Raw genomic sequence first — 12568 nt, 5'->3', positions numbered from 1 at the left:
CTGGGCACAGACATGCAAAAGGCCCCACCAACTCTTCAACATTGAAGCAAGTCAAACAGACTTTGTAGGTTTTGTGTCTCTTTGGGGTCTTTTTCATTCTTGTTATGTTTGTTTTGTGTCTCTGAGGTAATTTTGTGCCTCTTTGTGGTCATTTTAGGTCATTTTCTTGGTCATGTTGTGTCTTTTCGAGGTCGTTTTGTTGCTATGTTGGTTTTCTTTTTGCCCATTTTTGTTATCTGGGTCTCTTTGCTGTTGCCTTACATCTCTTTTTTGTGTTCTTTTGTGGTCATTTTGATTCTCCATGTGTTTGTTTGTGTCTCCTTGGGCCAGTTTAGCATCTTTCTGGTTGTTTTGTGTCACTTTAAGATAATTTTGTCTAATTGCGGGCAGTTTGTGTCCCTATTTGGGGTCATTCTGTGCCTCTTTGATGTCATATTGTGTCTCTGTGGGGTTTTTTTTTTTGCCCATTTTTGTTGTTATACGGATGTCTTTGCTGTTCTTTTGCATCTCTTTTTGGACTTTTTGTGTCTCTGTGGTCATTTTGAGTCTCTACTAAGTCATTATGGTTAATTTAAGTGATGTTTCGCAGATGAAGGTCAGGAGGGGCCCCTGGCACTTTGGCCCCTGGGCCTGTGCCAGGTAGGCCCATCCAGTAATCCATCCACAAATTGTCAATGGAAATTGAAACTTAAAAGATATCAAGTCTTGGAGGTCTGAATGAGCAGCCCTGCACTAGGACAGACATGTATGTGTGTGTATTCAATACATGAACCTCCAGATGCAGCGATGACTTATAGCACAGAGGGGTGTGCGATTGCATCTTTATTGTTTATGCTGCCCCTTTTATTGTTTTTTTTTCCCCCCTACAGACGTAAATAAATGTTTTTGTTTGTGTGTGCTACCTGCATCTGCAAGTGTATAGAAGATGAGAAAAAGGCTGCATTACACAGAGCAGGTCTGTTGTCTGCAGTTAATGATTGTAGGCTAAACATCTGCGAAAGAGTGTGTAGGACTTGAAAGGAGCCAAGCTGGAGAGAGGAAAGCTGCAGAGATTTGAAATATCTCCATTGGACTAGTCAATACCATGGTGCATTGTTTTCTTTGTTTTTTTTGTTGTTTTTTTAGGAATATGGGTTTTTGTTGCAGCTGTCAGTAGTCAGGCATTAGAAGTCATTTCAGTGAACACTTTAACTAGACAATTCTCTTCCAGCCCGACTGTTGAAGTGTCACTCAGCTGTCAGATCCACAAAAGTTTGTCCTCAGCCTTGTTGTGAGCACAATAGACTGCTTTCTGAATAGAGTATCAGAAAGCTCACACATACACACATGCACGCATGCGTGCGCGCACACACACACACACACACACACACACACACACACACACACTCACACACACAAAAAAGACATGCATACACAACCCCACACAAAAAGTATATATATATATATATATATATATAGTAAAGGTGCACCTGCATCCACATAAACAACAACACATTTTCCTTTTCAGCCTTGGTGTTTTGACATTTCCCTGTTAGTCCGAGTCTTGTGTGTGATGTATTTTTGTGTTGATTTCATTCTTTTTATTCACATTGTCATTTCGCCCACTCCCGACACAAAGGCGAGTTCGAATCTCTCTACCTCTCTCACACTCTCACACACACACACACCCCACCCCCACATCCTTTGCAAAGCATTAAAGCCCGCTCCTCTGCCTTGATTGACAGATTACCGTTATGGTGTCACACTGTCATGCTGACGATGATGAAGTACAACACTGTTGTTATGACAACCACCAGTGGGTAGATAAGTGTCCATACAACAGACAGATCTACAAAAAAGATTAAGTGGTTCCCAAGGCAGCTCCACTCCTGAAAGTGAGTAGGCACATTTTTGCCTAACATTACATTGCATTTTTCTCTGTGGAAAGAATCAGCTATGTCACACAGAAGCTTATAAAAGTTTCACACCATATCAGTGCATGGCTCTGGTTCTGCCCTTCCCAATAAATCAGTTATTTGCCCTTCAGACTGGCGGTATTCGCATTGCAGTCAATGCAGTCAATAGGTCAGTGGGTGTGTGAATGCTCAATAAGTAGGTAGGCAGGTTGCTTGTGAACAGTGCTTGTGAACCCCACTGGAAACATTTCACAAATAAGGTTTCTGCTAAGCAAGTGCAAATTAGATGAGAAGTTGATTACAGGCAGTCAGTGTTTTCAGTTGTATACGGAAGAGTACAGATTCCTAATTTAGAGAGGAACTGTACCCATCATTGAGTTTCATTGTAAGCTCTGGAGGACTTTATTGCTTTTTGTTTGTTTGTTTCAGTAATATTACCTTCTTAGTGTCTAGTCACTAGCCTCTATATGTGATATAAATGTAAGTGCAGCCTGTTCCACCGCCCACGGTTTGTCAGCATTTAAATTACCTGTTGTTTGCAGGTGATTTAAATATATATTGAGTCATGTTGTTTGCAGTGTGAACCTACGATAAATGAGTCTATTGCGTATCAGTAATGACTTTTTTTTTGATGGATCAATGACTTTCATCAATTGATGCGCATACGGTTACACATTATTCTTTAAGGATCAGTGTGTAAGATTTAGAGAGATTTAGTGGCATCTAGTGGTGAGGATTTCAGAATTGCAACCAGTTGAAACTTCTGGTTCAAATTCCTTTAGTGTTTGTTGTTTCGGAAGTTTGTACCAGGAGCTCAGTGATCAGTAGAGGTTTCCTCCTATCCAAAATAAACAGGCAGTTCATTAAAACTGGTAAAAACACAAAATCAGTGTATCTCTGACACCAATTGGCTCATAGAGTTGGGAAGCTTGCCAACCACATAATAATGTGTGCTCACGTTTTTTTCTTCCGATGACTTAAGATCCAAATGTTAAGGAGATTTTCACCAGGAGCCAAATAATCTAGAGAAGGTTCTTCCTCTTTATAACAAAACATTGAATAAAGAAGGTTCACCTTACAAATCAGCGGTTTTCCAATGCTGCCCGTTGCAGATGGGCTTCTGACTGTAGTGGCTGATGCAAAAAAGAGAATAAGTGTAAAAGTGAATGGCTTGTTCTGGAGGCTGTGTTCAGTTTGACCCCTCTGAGCTACTGTAGAGCCATGACACAGAGCATGGTGATCTCCATAAATCAGGACTTGCTCCCTATGTAGATATAAACTGCTCATTCTAAGGTGACAGAAACACAACAATACTTATTTTCAGGTGATTATACACTGAAGAAAACATACTGATTATTCCATTTCTGCCAATGTATTCTCCTAAATCCTTCACACTGGACCTTTAAAATCAGCTTTCAGTAAAGTTTTTGAAACTTAAATGCCGATATGTTTAATAATTATTCAACCCATGCGCAGCTCCCAAATGCTATGCGTGTCCTTGAGATGTCTCTCAGCATTCAGTTTTTACTGTCAGTCATAAAACATGAGTATATCAGCAGAATATATCTATAAGCCCCCATCTATTGAACACACAGGGAATTGAGCAAGACATCTACAAATAAAGGCAAAGAGACTCTCTGGTATACTGTTTCTACACTACTGTGTTGAAAATGAGGTTTTTGTGGCTTTCATGACTCATCTAAATGCTGCTGGGGGAAAGTGCACAAGTTTATTGGTGCTGTTCTTCACTACTCATCTAAACTTTGGCATTGAGGGGAACATTTCAACACTTAGATTGTTCTACGAAGCCTCATGCCATCTTTCTGAATCTGAAAAGCCATATACATGTATATATGCAGTGTATAGAAAGGGGGGAATGCAATTATTGAGCCTCATTCCAAGCTAATTAGTAGGTTTATAGCCTAATGAACAAGGTCTATTAAATAGACTGGATTGCTTTGTAATGACCAACTTCCCCTTGTTTGGCTTGAGTGGTTCTCTATCACTCAGGTTTATTTCAGCCCTGATGAACAGCAGTCTCTCTAACAACTGACATTTTGCAAAGGTTGAAAAACAGGGTGGTGCAGTCAGGAGGGGATCACCCCTCAGCTGGAGAACTTGGGTTCAAGCTCCCGTGTCTGCGGCCATCCATCGTGCTTGTTCAGCTCTCCTTGAATGAAACACTGAATCCCTCCCAGCGCCCATGTGTACTGTAGCTGACCATTACATTTGACCTCTTTGCAGGCGAAGATGAATGGATATCCTCATCAATAGCACCGTTCCAGTTCTCTGACTTCTTACTTAGTCTTGATGCTCATTGACAGCCTCTCTAACCTTGAGGCCACTATGTGTGGGATTTTTATATCATTATTGTGACAGGTTAGTCTTTATTTCAATGGAAAATGAACTATGGGCAGCCTCTGTGTTGCTTTTTCATTTCATTCATCTCTGGTGTCCTCGGGTCGGATCCAGAGTCGAAAAATTGTGAAAACTGAACAAAGTCTGTCTCGTTCAGATGAATATAGCTTTATTATTCTCTGTCCCTCTCAGCAGGGTGTTCCTAGTGTGTGTCCCGTATTAAATTAGACTTGCTGTTGCAGCCCTATTGTCACTTTATGTCAAAAGAATACAAATTCTTTCCTACCTGTCTTGCACTTGCTAGAAAATTGAAATTAATTGACGTCCCTTGTTCCACAATAAAAAAAACACTGATGATGAAATATGGATTTATGCCTGTGAAGATAGCAAATTTTCAGAGCACCAGGAAGTATTTGGGGCAACTTCTTGCTGAGGCATTAGTAAATGTCAGACGGGGCATTATGGTCTATTAGGCTCTTATTTAAACGATGGCAATAATGAAATAGCCCAAGACGGCACACCAAGCCTGCCATTTATTCTTCTCTCCAGCTCTACAGGATAGCAATTATCAAAGACGTAAACCGCTTCAGTGTTTTTCTAACTTTTACACATTGTGTGTGTGTGGGATCTATGTTGTTGTGTATGTATTTACATTTTGTACATCTATGTTTGTGTGTGGAGATACAAGTAACCATGAAAAGGTGCAGAATCTGCAGCTGAATGCCTCACCTGTAGAGTGTGTGCTTGTGTGTGTATATTCTTGTGTTAGAGTAAACTGTGGAGCGTACACACACATCCACACTGACAACCTTATCAGGACAGGCAAGTGTTCTTAAGTGCTATTATCTGTGAAGGGAGGCAGCTGGAGGATTTGAGCAGAACCTTGTGTGGCAGTGTGTAACTCTCTCAGAGTAATGCTCTCCAAGCTGAGGACTAATGACACACGAAGGGTGTTGCTGCTGGGATTCCTGTCTGAGTGACTATATACTTCTATCATAAACACATCAGTGACATGTTTACCTTAAGTATAAGACTACACATAGAGGAGCAGTATTGAAAAAGTATTTCACTACTGGGTGGATGGTCTTTAAAACAAAAAAGGCTGTCTATGCAGTAGAAAGACCTGTTACATGACCAGAGAAAACAGAGGAAAAGGGCTGTGGCGTTCACTTTTGCTCAAGAGGTAGAAAACCTACAACTATAGGCTGCACTGCGCCGTACCAGACCAGTAAACACTTCTTCTAGTGGGTGATGTAATCCGAACTTGTCTGTTTAAAACAATGGCAGCTGGCTGGTAACAAACAGTGTCATATTACAGTTAAATGGTAAACTAAGACATGTTTCTGAAAACATTTGAGGTGAGAAATAAGTAACGCAGTATTAAATATAGCTTTATATTTGATCGGCGCTGCTGAGTTTTGCCGTTTGATTGCAGTTTTTTCAGCCTCCGTTTTCGCTAGCCGTTTCGCTTTTTAATCGTCTACATTATTTTTCATTTTTCTGAAATTGTTGGAGAATCCTGTCTGCGCAGTTTTTTTTACACTGAGGTACACAAGTTTGATTCTTTTGCTCAGATTGCACAAAAGTATTGCTGTGATATTGGATGTTATGAGGAATGTGATAAATACATAAATAAATGCAGATCCGACTGTTCTGATTGCATTATATAAACTTTTTCACATGGTGGTGAGTTCTTTATACCCTTGCATTTTTTAAAATTTAAAATTACATAAAAAAAGCAATATAGCACCTTGCCTTACATTATCACAATGTATCGCAATATATTGAATCATAAACCCTGTATCGTGATTCGTATCGTCAGATTCTTATAGCGATACACGGCACCAACATAAATGCACGTATATACATATTCACATTACTATACACTGTACCTTAAGCTCTTATGTTGGTCTCCAATTGGTAAATAAAAATATTTTTGTCACCACAAGGCTATCACATCACCAGAAAGTTTGCTTGTTTATGTTTACATCTTATTTTTTCATACATTAGTTATACTTTAAGTTCTTGAGTCTTCACATTCCCAGGAGACACAAATGCACAAATTGGGAGTGAAAAACCATGTTTTTCTTCCAGTCTATATGTTTGTGAATGCAAAGGAGAGTGTTTGGGTATGCATGTGGATTTTCTGGGGAACGGTAGAGGACGCTGTCTGTTGATGTAAGCTGTGTGGCAGTTGAGAGTGGAGTGGTGAATTGAGAATGTCTCTTTAATATCGGCTCACTGTTAAAAGAGAGGCGCTGCCTCACCGGTGTTGTGGCATTGCAGGCGAGAGTGTGCAATGTTGTGGAATAATGCTGTGCTTATTAAATCTCTTTCTCCCGTCTATCAGCTCCCTGAGTGTCTCATGCAAAAGTTTTCTTCCTCTCTCTCTTTCTCCATCGCCTCTCTCTCTCGCTCTCACTCTCATCAAGCGCATTTTAACACAGTGACACTATGTTTACTACTGTTATCCTGTTGTATTTCCTGCAGACACATGAAAGCACAGTTCCTCTGCCACCTTGTTATCCTTCTCCTTTACTGTCTGTATATACACGTATAATGCCAGTGTTTCCTGAGCTCTACAGCATCCCCTCTCTGCATCCCCCAAATTTAGATTTTGCCTGCAATGCAATCACTCCACCTATAATTAGGATTAGGTTTCAAGAACCGGTTCCAAGTACATTAAAGAACTTGGAATTTGTCAAGAAACATGTTTTTGATCCCACTTAGAGAGCAAAGTCTGGTCTTTGCTGTTCTGTCTGCATGGCTGGACATGTATGTCAGCAGATATGTTCACTATTTAAAAGACCCAGAGTTGGTGTTTGCAAGTCTTGTAAAAGAAGTATTTTCTGCAGCTCAATATACAAATACAGCCAGGTCTTGATATACTGCCCCAGAGTCGGCTCTGGCCAGCATGTAAATTCAGCCCAGTCACTGCACTAAATTTTTGGCATGGTGCATTTCTACACACCTTAGATACATTACATATCATATCAATGTTTCTAAAGTGACATAGATCTGCTTACATGTATATGAACTGACTTTGCCATCAGGGGCTAGAGGGTAAAGTGGATGGTGTGACCAAATCTTAGTAAAACAGCTGCCAGGACCACTGTTTTAGACCTTTAGCATTGATTGTGCCACCAAAACAGGGTGTCTTTAAGCAAGACATCAGCAGCATTTTTAGCTGTCATTGTTCCACTAAAATTTTGAAGGCGTTCAAAGCTGAAACATGATCTTTTCCCAAACATAACCAAGTGTTTTGGATGCCTCAGCGTAACCACGTTAACCACAGCATTGTTGAAATGTAAAGCAATGTAAAATGTCAGCATATCTTCTCTATAATAACGTACAAATATTAGGTGGTTTGCAGAAACATACAATACCAACATTTATTATGGCAATGCCTTGAGTAAAACAAGTATAATACAGTAAATTTCACTTATGGCAGCCTGTAGATGGTCTTTGCTTGTGACATATTTTGGTTCATTTTCTTACACATGGAAAAAGAATCAGAAGCATAGGCCAATACAAGCTGCAATCAAAAGGCAGAATTGAACCAAAAAACTTCCAACTCTTATCTATAATAGAGAAACAAGGCCTGGCACATGGCAGGGAACTTGCAGTCCCTCAGCAGAAAAGCCCTGGTCAGTCTTATGAGTATTTATTTTAACCTTTTTCTGCCAAGCAAAGATTTGCTGAGCATAATCCTTATTCATATTCAGAGTCAGACAAATTCACAAAGGGAGGCTGCACAGTGCAGCCACACTTTAATAATATTCACCATAGAAAAGCAACTAGGGATTCATTGCCTTATTTTAATTTTCATTGCTGGTCTGAGTATTTGAACCAATGACCTTTTGGTCACAACTCTGTGTTTCTACACTTGACGCTGTTGCTGCCCCAACAATGGAAGTGTTTCAATAGGCTTAATATTCCTAAAGTCTTTATATAAATATTTTTTCTTAAAATTGACCTTTGCTGATATCAGTCAAAGTTAGTCCCAGCTGGTGAGTAATTGTTAAGTAAGTTTTAACAGTGTTCATTTGAATGTAGTCTGTTCATCATGAACAGGAACATACAGTCAAAAGAGAAAATTTGGCTGCATATTCAACTGTGCGTTATTTCCACAAAGCATTTCGTTTTGATTGCATCATTTTGGTTTCCAAAAAGAAATGAGTGAAATAAAAGGAAAAAAGCAGAGCGCTAATGAAGTGTTGCAGTTCAGAGCAAGTGTGTAGGCAGGTAAAAAGATTAAATGATAGTGCATGTGAAAATCATTAAAACAGTTTCTTCTAAAAAAATAGAATTACTATATAGCCATTTGCTTCATTCAGGTAGATTTATCTATTGAATCTTCCTCTGCCCACATTGCTCTGATTTGATAATTAGGTGATTTAATTTCTGCTTTGGTAATTTATAACTGATCAGACTGTTCCTGCATTCATGCTTGTCCCCTCTTTAGTGCTGCACTAGTGCATCACAGTGATTAGCAGCCACATAATAATTACTTTCAGCTAAAGAGGAATGCAGGACAAGCTGCATCCTGAGGGGCAAGATAAGCAAAAGTGATGCAGACACGGTCAAAAATGCAAGAGACACAAAACTATTGATTATAGGCTATAGATTTCAAATTCAAAACAGGAACACTCCAAGAGAAAAATAAAGAATTTGATAGTCTGTGGATGAATTTGTTTGCTTTCACCATCAACTCTGCAAAACCTAAACTTGCTTTGGGCTCCAGACAGTTTTTTAAAGTTATTATATGGTCAAAAATGGCTCTTATGACAGTAAAGGTTGCTCACCTCTGGGCTAAACGTCAATATTGATCCATGCGAGTGTTTCACTGCAAGGTAAAAAGCTGCTTTCTTTTCTTCTTTTGTTAACATCTAAAACCACATGTTGAATCCCTCAGAATCTGATTTTGGTGATAAAAGTCACAAGATTGGCTTCTTGCCTTCTGACTCAGGGTTTACATGCATTTATATATTTGTGGCTGCTCGCCGCAAATAAAACAGTCCCATTGGTGGCACTCTAATTCTGTGGTAAACACTGACTACTTTCAAAATCAATTGCCCTGTTCCTCTGTATGCTCTGCAAAGTTATCAAAAATTTTTTCTTCTATTATTGAAACATTTAGGTTATGAATGGTTACAGATTGTGGTGTGCCGACGTCTGCAGTCTGACACAAATATTCACACCTTAAGTGAGACGTCGGCCCATAAGCGTGACTGAAGCGCCCATCCGTTCAGTCCACACAGACTCTGACCTCTGGTATGGTCGTCACGCTCCGGAACCAGCTGTCCTGTCAGCAGCGCAGGTCCTGAGGTTCTGCAAGGACAGCAGCGAGCCAAACTGTCTAACTGGCAGACTGAAATTCATTGAAGAAAAAATATTTCTAAAGTAAAGTTAACAGACTTTACTTATTCCCACATAGCTATAATTCTTTGTTCCTTTGCAACCTCTCGTCTTAGCTGGTTCCAAAATCACTGCATGCATTACGCCAACACCGAGGCTCCAGCAATGAGCTACTGTCTTTAAATCAAGACTTATTTGAACAGTCGAATCAATCTATAAAAGCTATTTAGAGAATGCCCATGTCTGGAAGACCAATACCATCTCAGTCAACCAGACAAATACACAGATAAACACATGTAAATGTATTCACTCGTCCTCATATACCTCAACAAACTTGTACACACATGAAAGAGCACTTCAGACACAAATTGCACAATGACACCCAAGGCGCACATGCACACGCACACAGACGCGCAATTAGAAAGCCGGATATGTGGAATACCAAACAGTCTAAATGGGACAAACGCAGACACAAGCCAGCTAGTCCAGACAGCAGGTCTAATGGTGTAGATGAAGTCAGATGAAAGAGTCTATATGTATCAGTTAGTCTGTCCATGTCTGCATTGATCACACAGCAGGCGGCTCAATACTCATCTCCAACTCTCTCTTTCTGCCCGTCTGTTTCTTTCTACCTCCTCTTTGCCTTTTTCTCTCTGTTCAACCCCCCATCAATCACCGATCAATTGACAGCCATCAAGAGAATGGGAAAGAAGTCTCATTTGTCCCTCTGTGTGAATGTTTGCGTCCTTGTGTAGTTGTGTTAGTGTCTACAACAGTGTCCATGTGTGAATAAAAGGATTGTCACCTGAAGTCACAGGAACTCATTCTGTAAAATGTTAGTTTTTTAAGAAAAAAGAAAGATAATTGGCCTGTGCTGACAAACAACTGAAATGGCATTTAGGAGTGAGTTTTATTTTATTTTTATTTTGTTGTTTATTTTTGCATACTTCCGCAGTGAAAAGAAATGTAGGCCATGGTTCTTTTCAGTACAGTATAGTTGGCAGTCACTTTCCAAGGTGCTATTTTACTTTTCCTCATATTTTGTAAAGCACTTTGGAAACTCTGTTAATATGTATCTTTGCAATCTTTGATGCAAAAATGCTGCTGTATATTCTGCAACTGCCTTCTCTGTTATTGTTTTTTTTTTTTGTTATTCTTATTATTAACTGCATCTTTCTTTTGCAGTTCAACGGATGAACAGTTTCGCTGGAATGCTCAAGGTAAAGTTCACTATTTGTTCAAACACAGACACACACACATGCACACACGCACACGCGTATGCACACGCACATGCTCATTGTTCAGTCATGCATGCAGAGGCATTGTTGCATGATCTGACTCCTCAAACCTTTTCACTGTGTGAAGGATTTAGTAGCATCTAGCAGTGAAGATTCCTTCAGTGTTTTTCCCAGGAGCAGAATTTTCCGCAGAGGTCTCTTCTCCAAAACAAATATTCCAGGTCACTTAAACCGATAAAAAGACTGAAGAAAGCAGTTTCATGTTATAAATCAGTGTCTCTAATGCTGTTTGGCTTCTCGCAGATGGGCTGTTCTTTTTCTCTGATAACTTAAGATCCAGATGTTCATGAGATTTTTATCAGGAGCCAAATTATCCATAGAAGTCTCTTTGTCTCCACAACAAGTGGACCTGGTTATTTAAACTGGTAAAAAAAAGACACTGAATAAAGCAATTTTACTTAAAAAATCTTATAGAAATCTTTCATGTGGGTCAACTCATTGTACAATTTAGAGTCAGTGTTTGGTTTGTCCATTCTGGGCCACTGTAGCAACATGGAGTTGAAACATGGCCTACTATGTAGATATAAATGTCTATTTCTCAGGTAACAGAAACACAATTCTTATCTCCAGATGATTATACGAGACATTCTTATTATATTATATTTCATTCATGCCTATTTATCCCCCTAAAACCTTCACACTGGACCTTTACAACCTTGACTTGTCACCCATATCACAAGGGTTTTATATTTGCAACACATCCTGAATTAAGGGTTAGATTTATTGCCCTGACACCAACAAGGCCTGACCCACCTCATGCCTGATTGACACATTAGGAAAATTGTGTGTCAACAAACATTTGGAATTTATACCAGCAACCCAGTGATGTATGGGCAGAGGCACCCACCCACATACCTGATGGATCAAAAGATGATTGCAAACACACACAGATGCACACACACTCACATAATCACACGCTTAGTATATATCAGAATGTCAAAATGGTGCCAGGTCAAGGCCCATGTTGGCTTTGACAGTCAGTGTTAATCTGCATATGAAAAGACCACAAACATACACTCTTTGGCTGTATTCTCACTAATCTGCTGCTTACATCCTCTTTTTCTCCTTTACAGCGGATGGACAAAAAGATATCGAGGACGAGCTGACCACTGGTTTAGAGTTGGTGGATTCCTGCATTCGCTCCCTCCAGGAATCAGGAATACTTGACAGTGGAGAACGTAAGTGTACTTATCAATTTTATTGATGTGACTCAGACCAAAGCAGAACTGCAACCAAAACAAAATACAATTTCAGTCTAAGAACACAAAGGTACAAAAGGAATTTGAGCTTTATTCACATTTGTTCTTGAAATATTTCATTCGCAGACAGGAAATTAGTTGTTTATTTTATCAACACATGATAGGTCAAAATCAAGGTCTGCTCAACTCTAACAGGCACTCCAACAATAGTAAACAAACTTGTGACTGCACAGAAAGGAAAATAAATCTCATTTTTAATTGTCATGCACAGTGACTCCTTAAAAAGCGTGACTGTGGGGAAACAAATACACAGGCAATCTTAATAAATAATACACCTGTGGTTGGTTTAAATACGGAAGGATTATGGCGTGTATTGTTTGATAATTATTTTTGTTTTCCCGAAAGGAAATGAGAAAATGCACTCTTATTAGTCCCGAAGGACATTAGATATCTGGCCTGA

General features: G+C 39.5%; 1 protein-coding gene across 1 annotated transcript in view; it reads left to right on the top strand.

Moving 5' to 3' along the window:
• The window catches only part of ctnnd2a (catenin (cadherin-associated protein), delta 2a), a 302877-nt gene that overhangs the window by 123487 nt on the left and 166822 nt on the right, over window positions 1-12568 (top strand). Inside the window, 2 exon segments of the mRNA XM_042510566.1 lie at window positions 10797-10831; window positions 11983-12087. Coding sequence (XP_042366500.1) covers window positions 10797-10831; window positions 11983-12087 — 140 coding nt within the window.

This window comes from Plectropomus leopardus, chromosome 21 (genome assembly GCF_008729295.1).
Source record: "Plectropomus leopardus isolate mb chromosome 21, YSFRI_Pleo_2.0, whole genome shotgun sequence".
NCBI classification, from domain to species: Eukaryota; Metazoa; Chordata; class Actinopteri; order Perciformes; family Serranidae; genus Plectropomus; species Plectropomus leopardus.
Note: the sequence above shows the minus strand (reverse complement) of the source record. Positions and strands in the feature narration are given on the sequence as shown.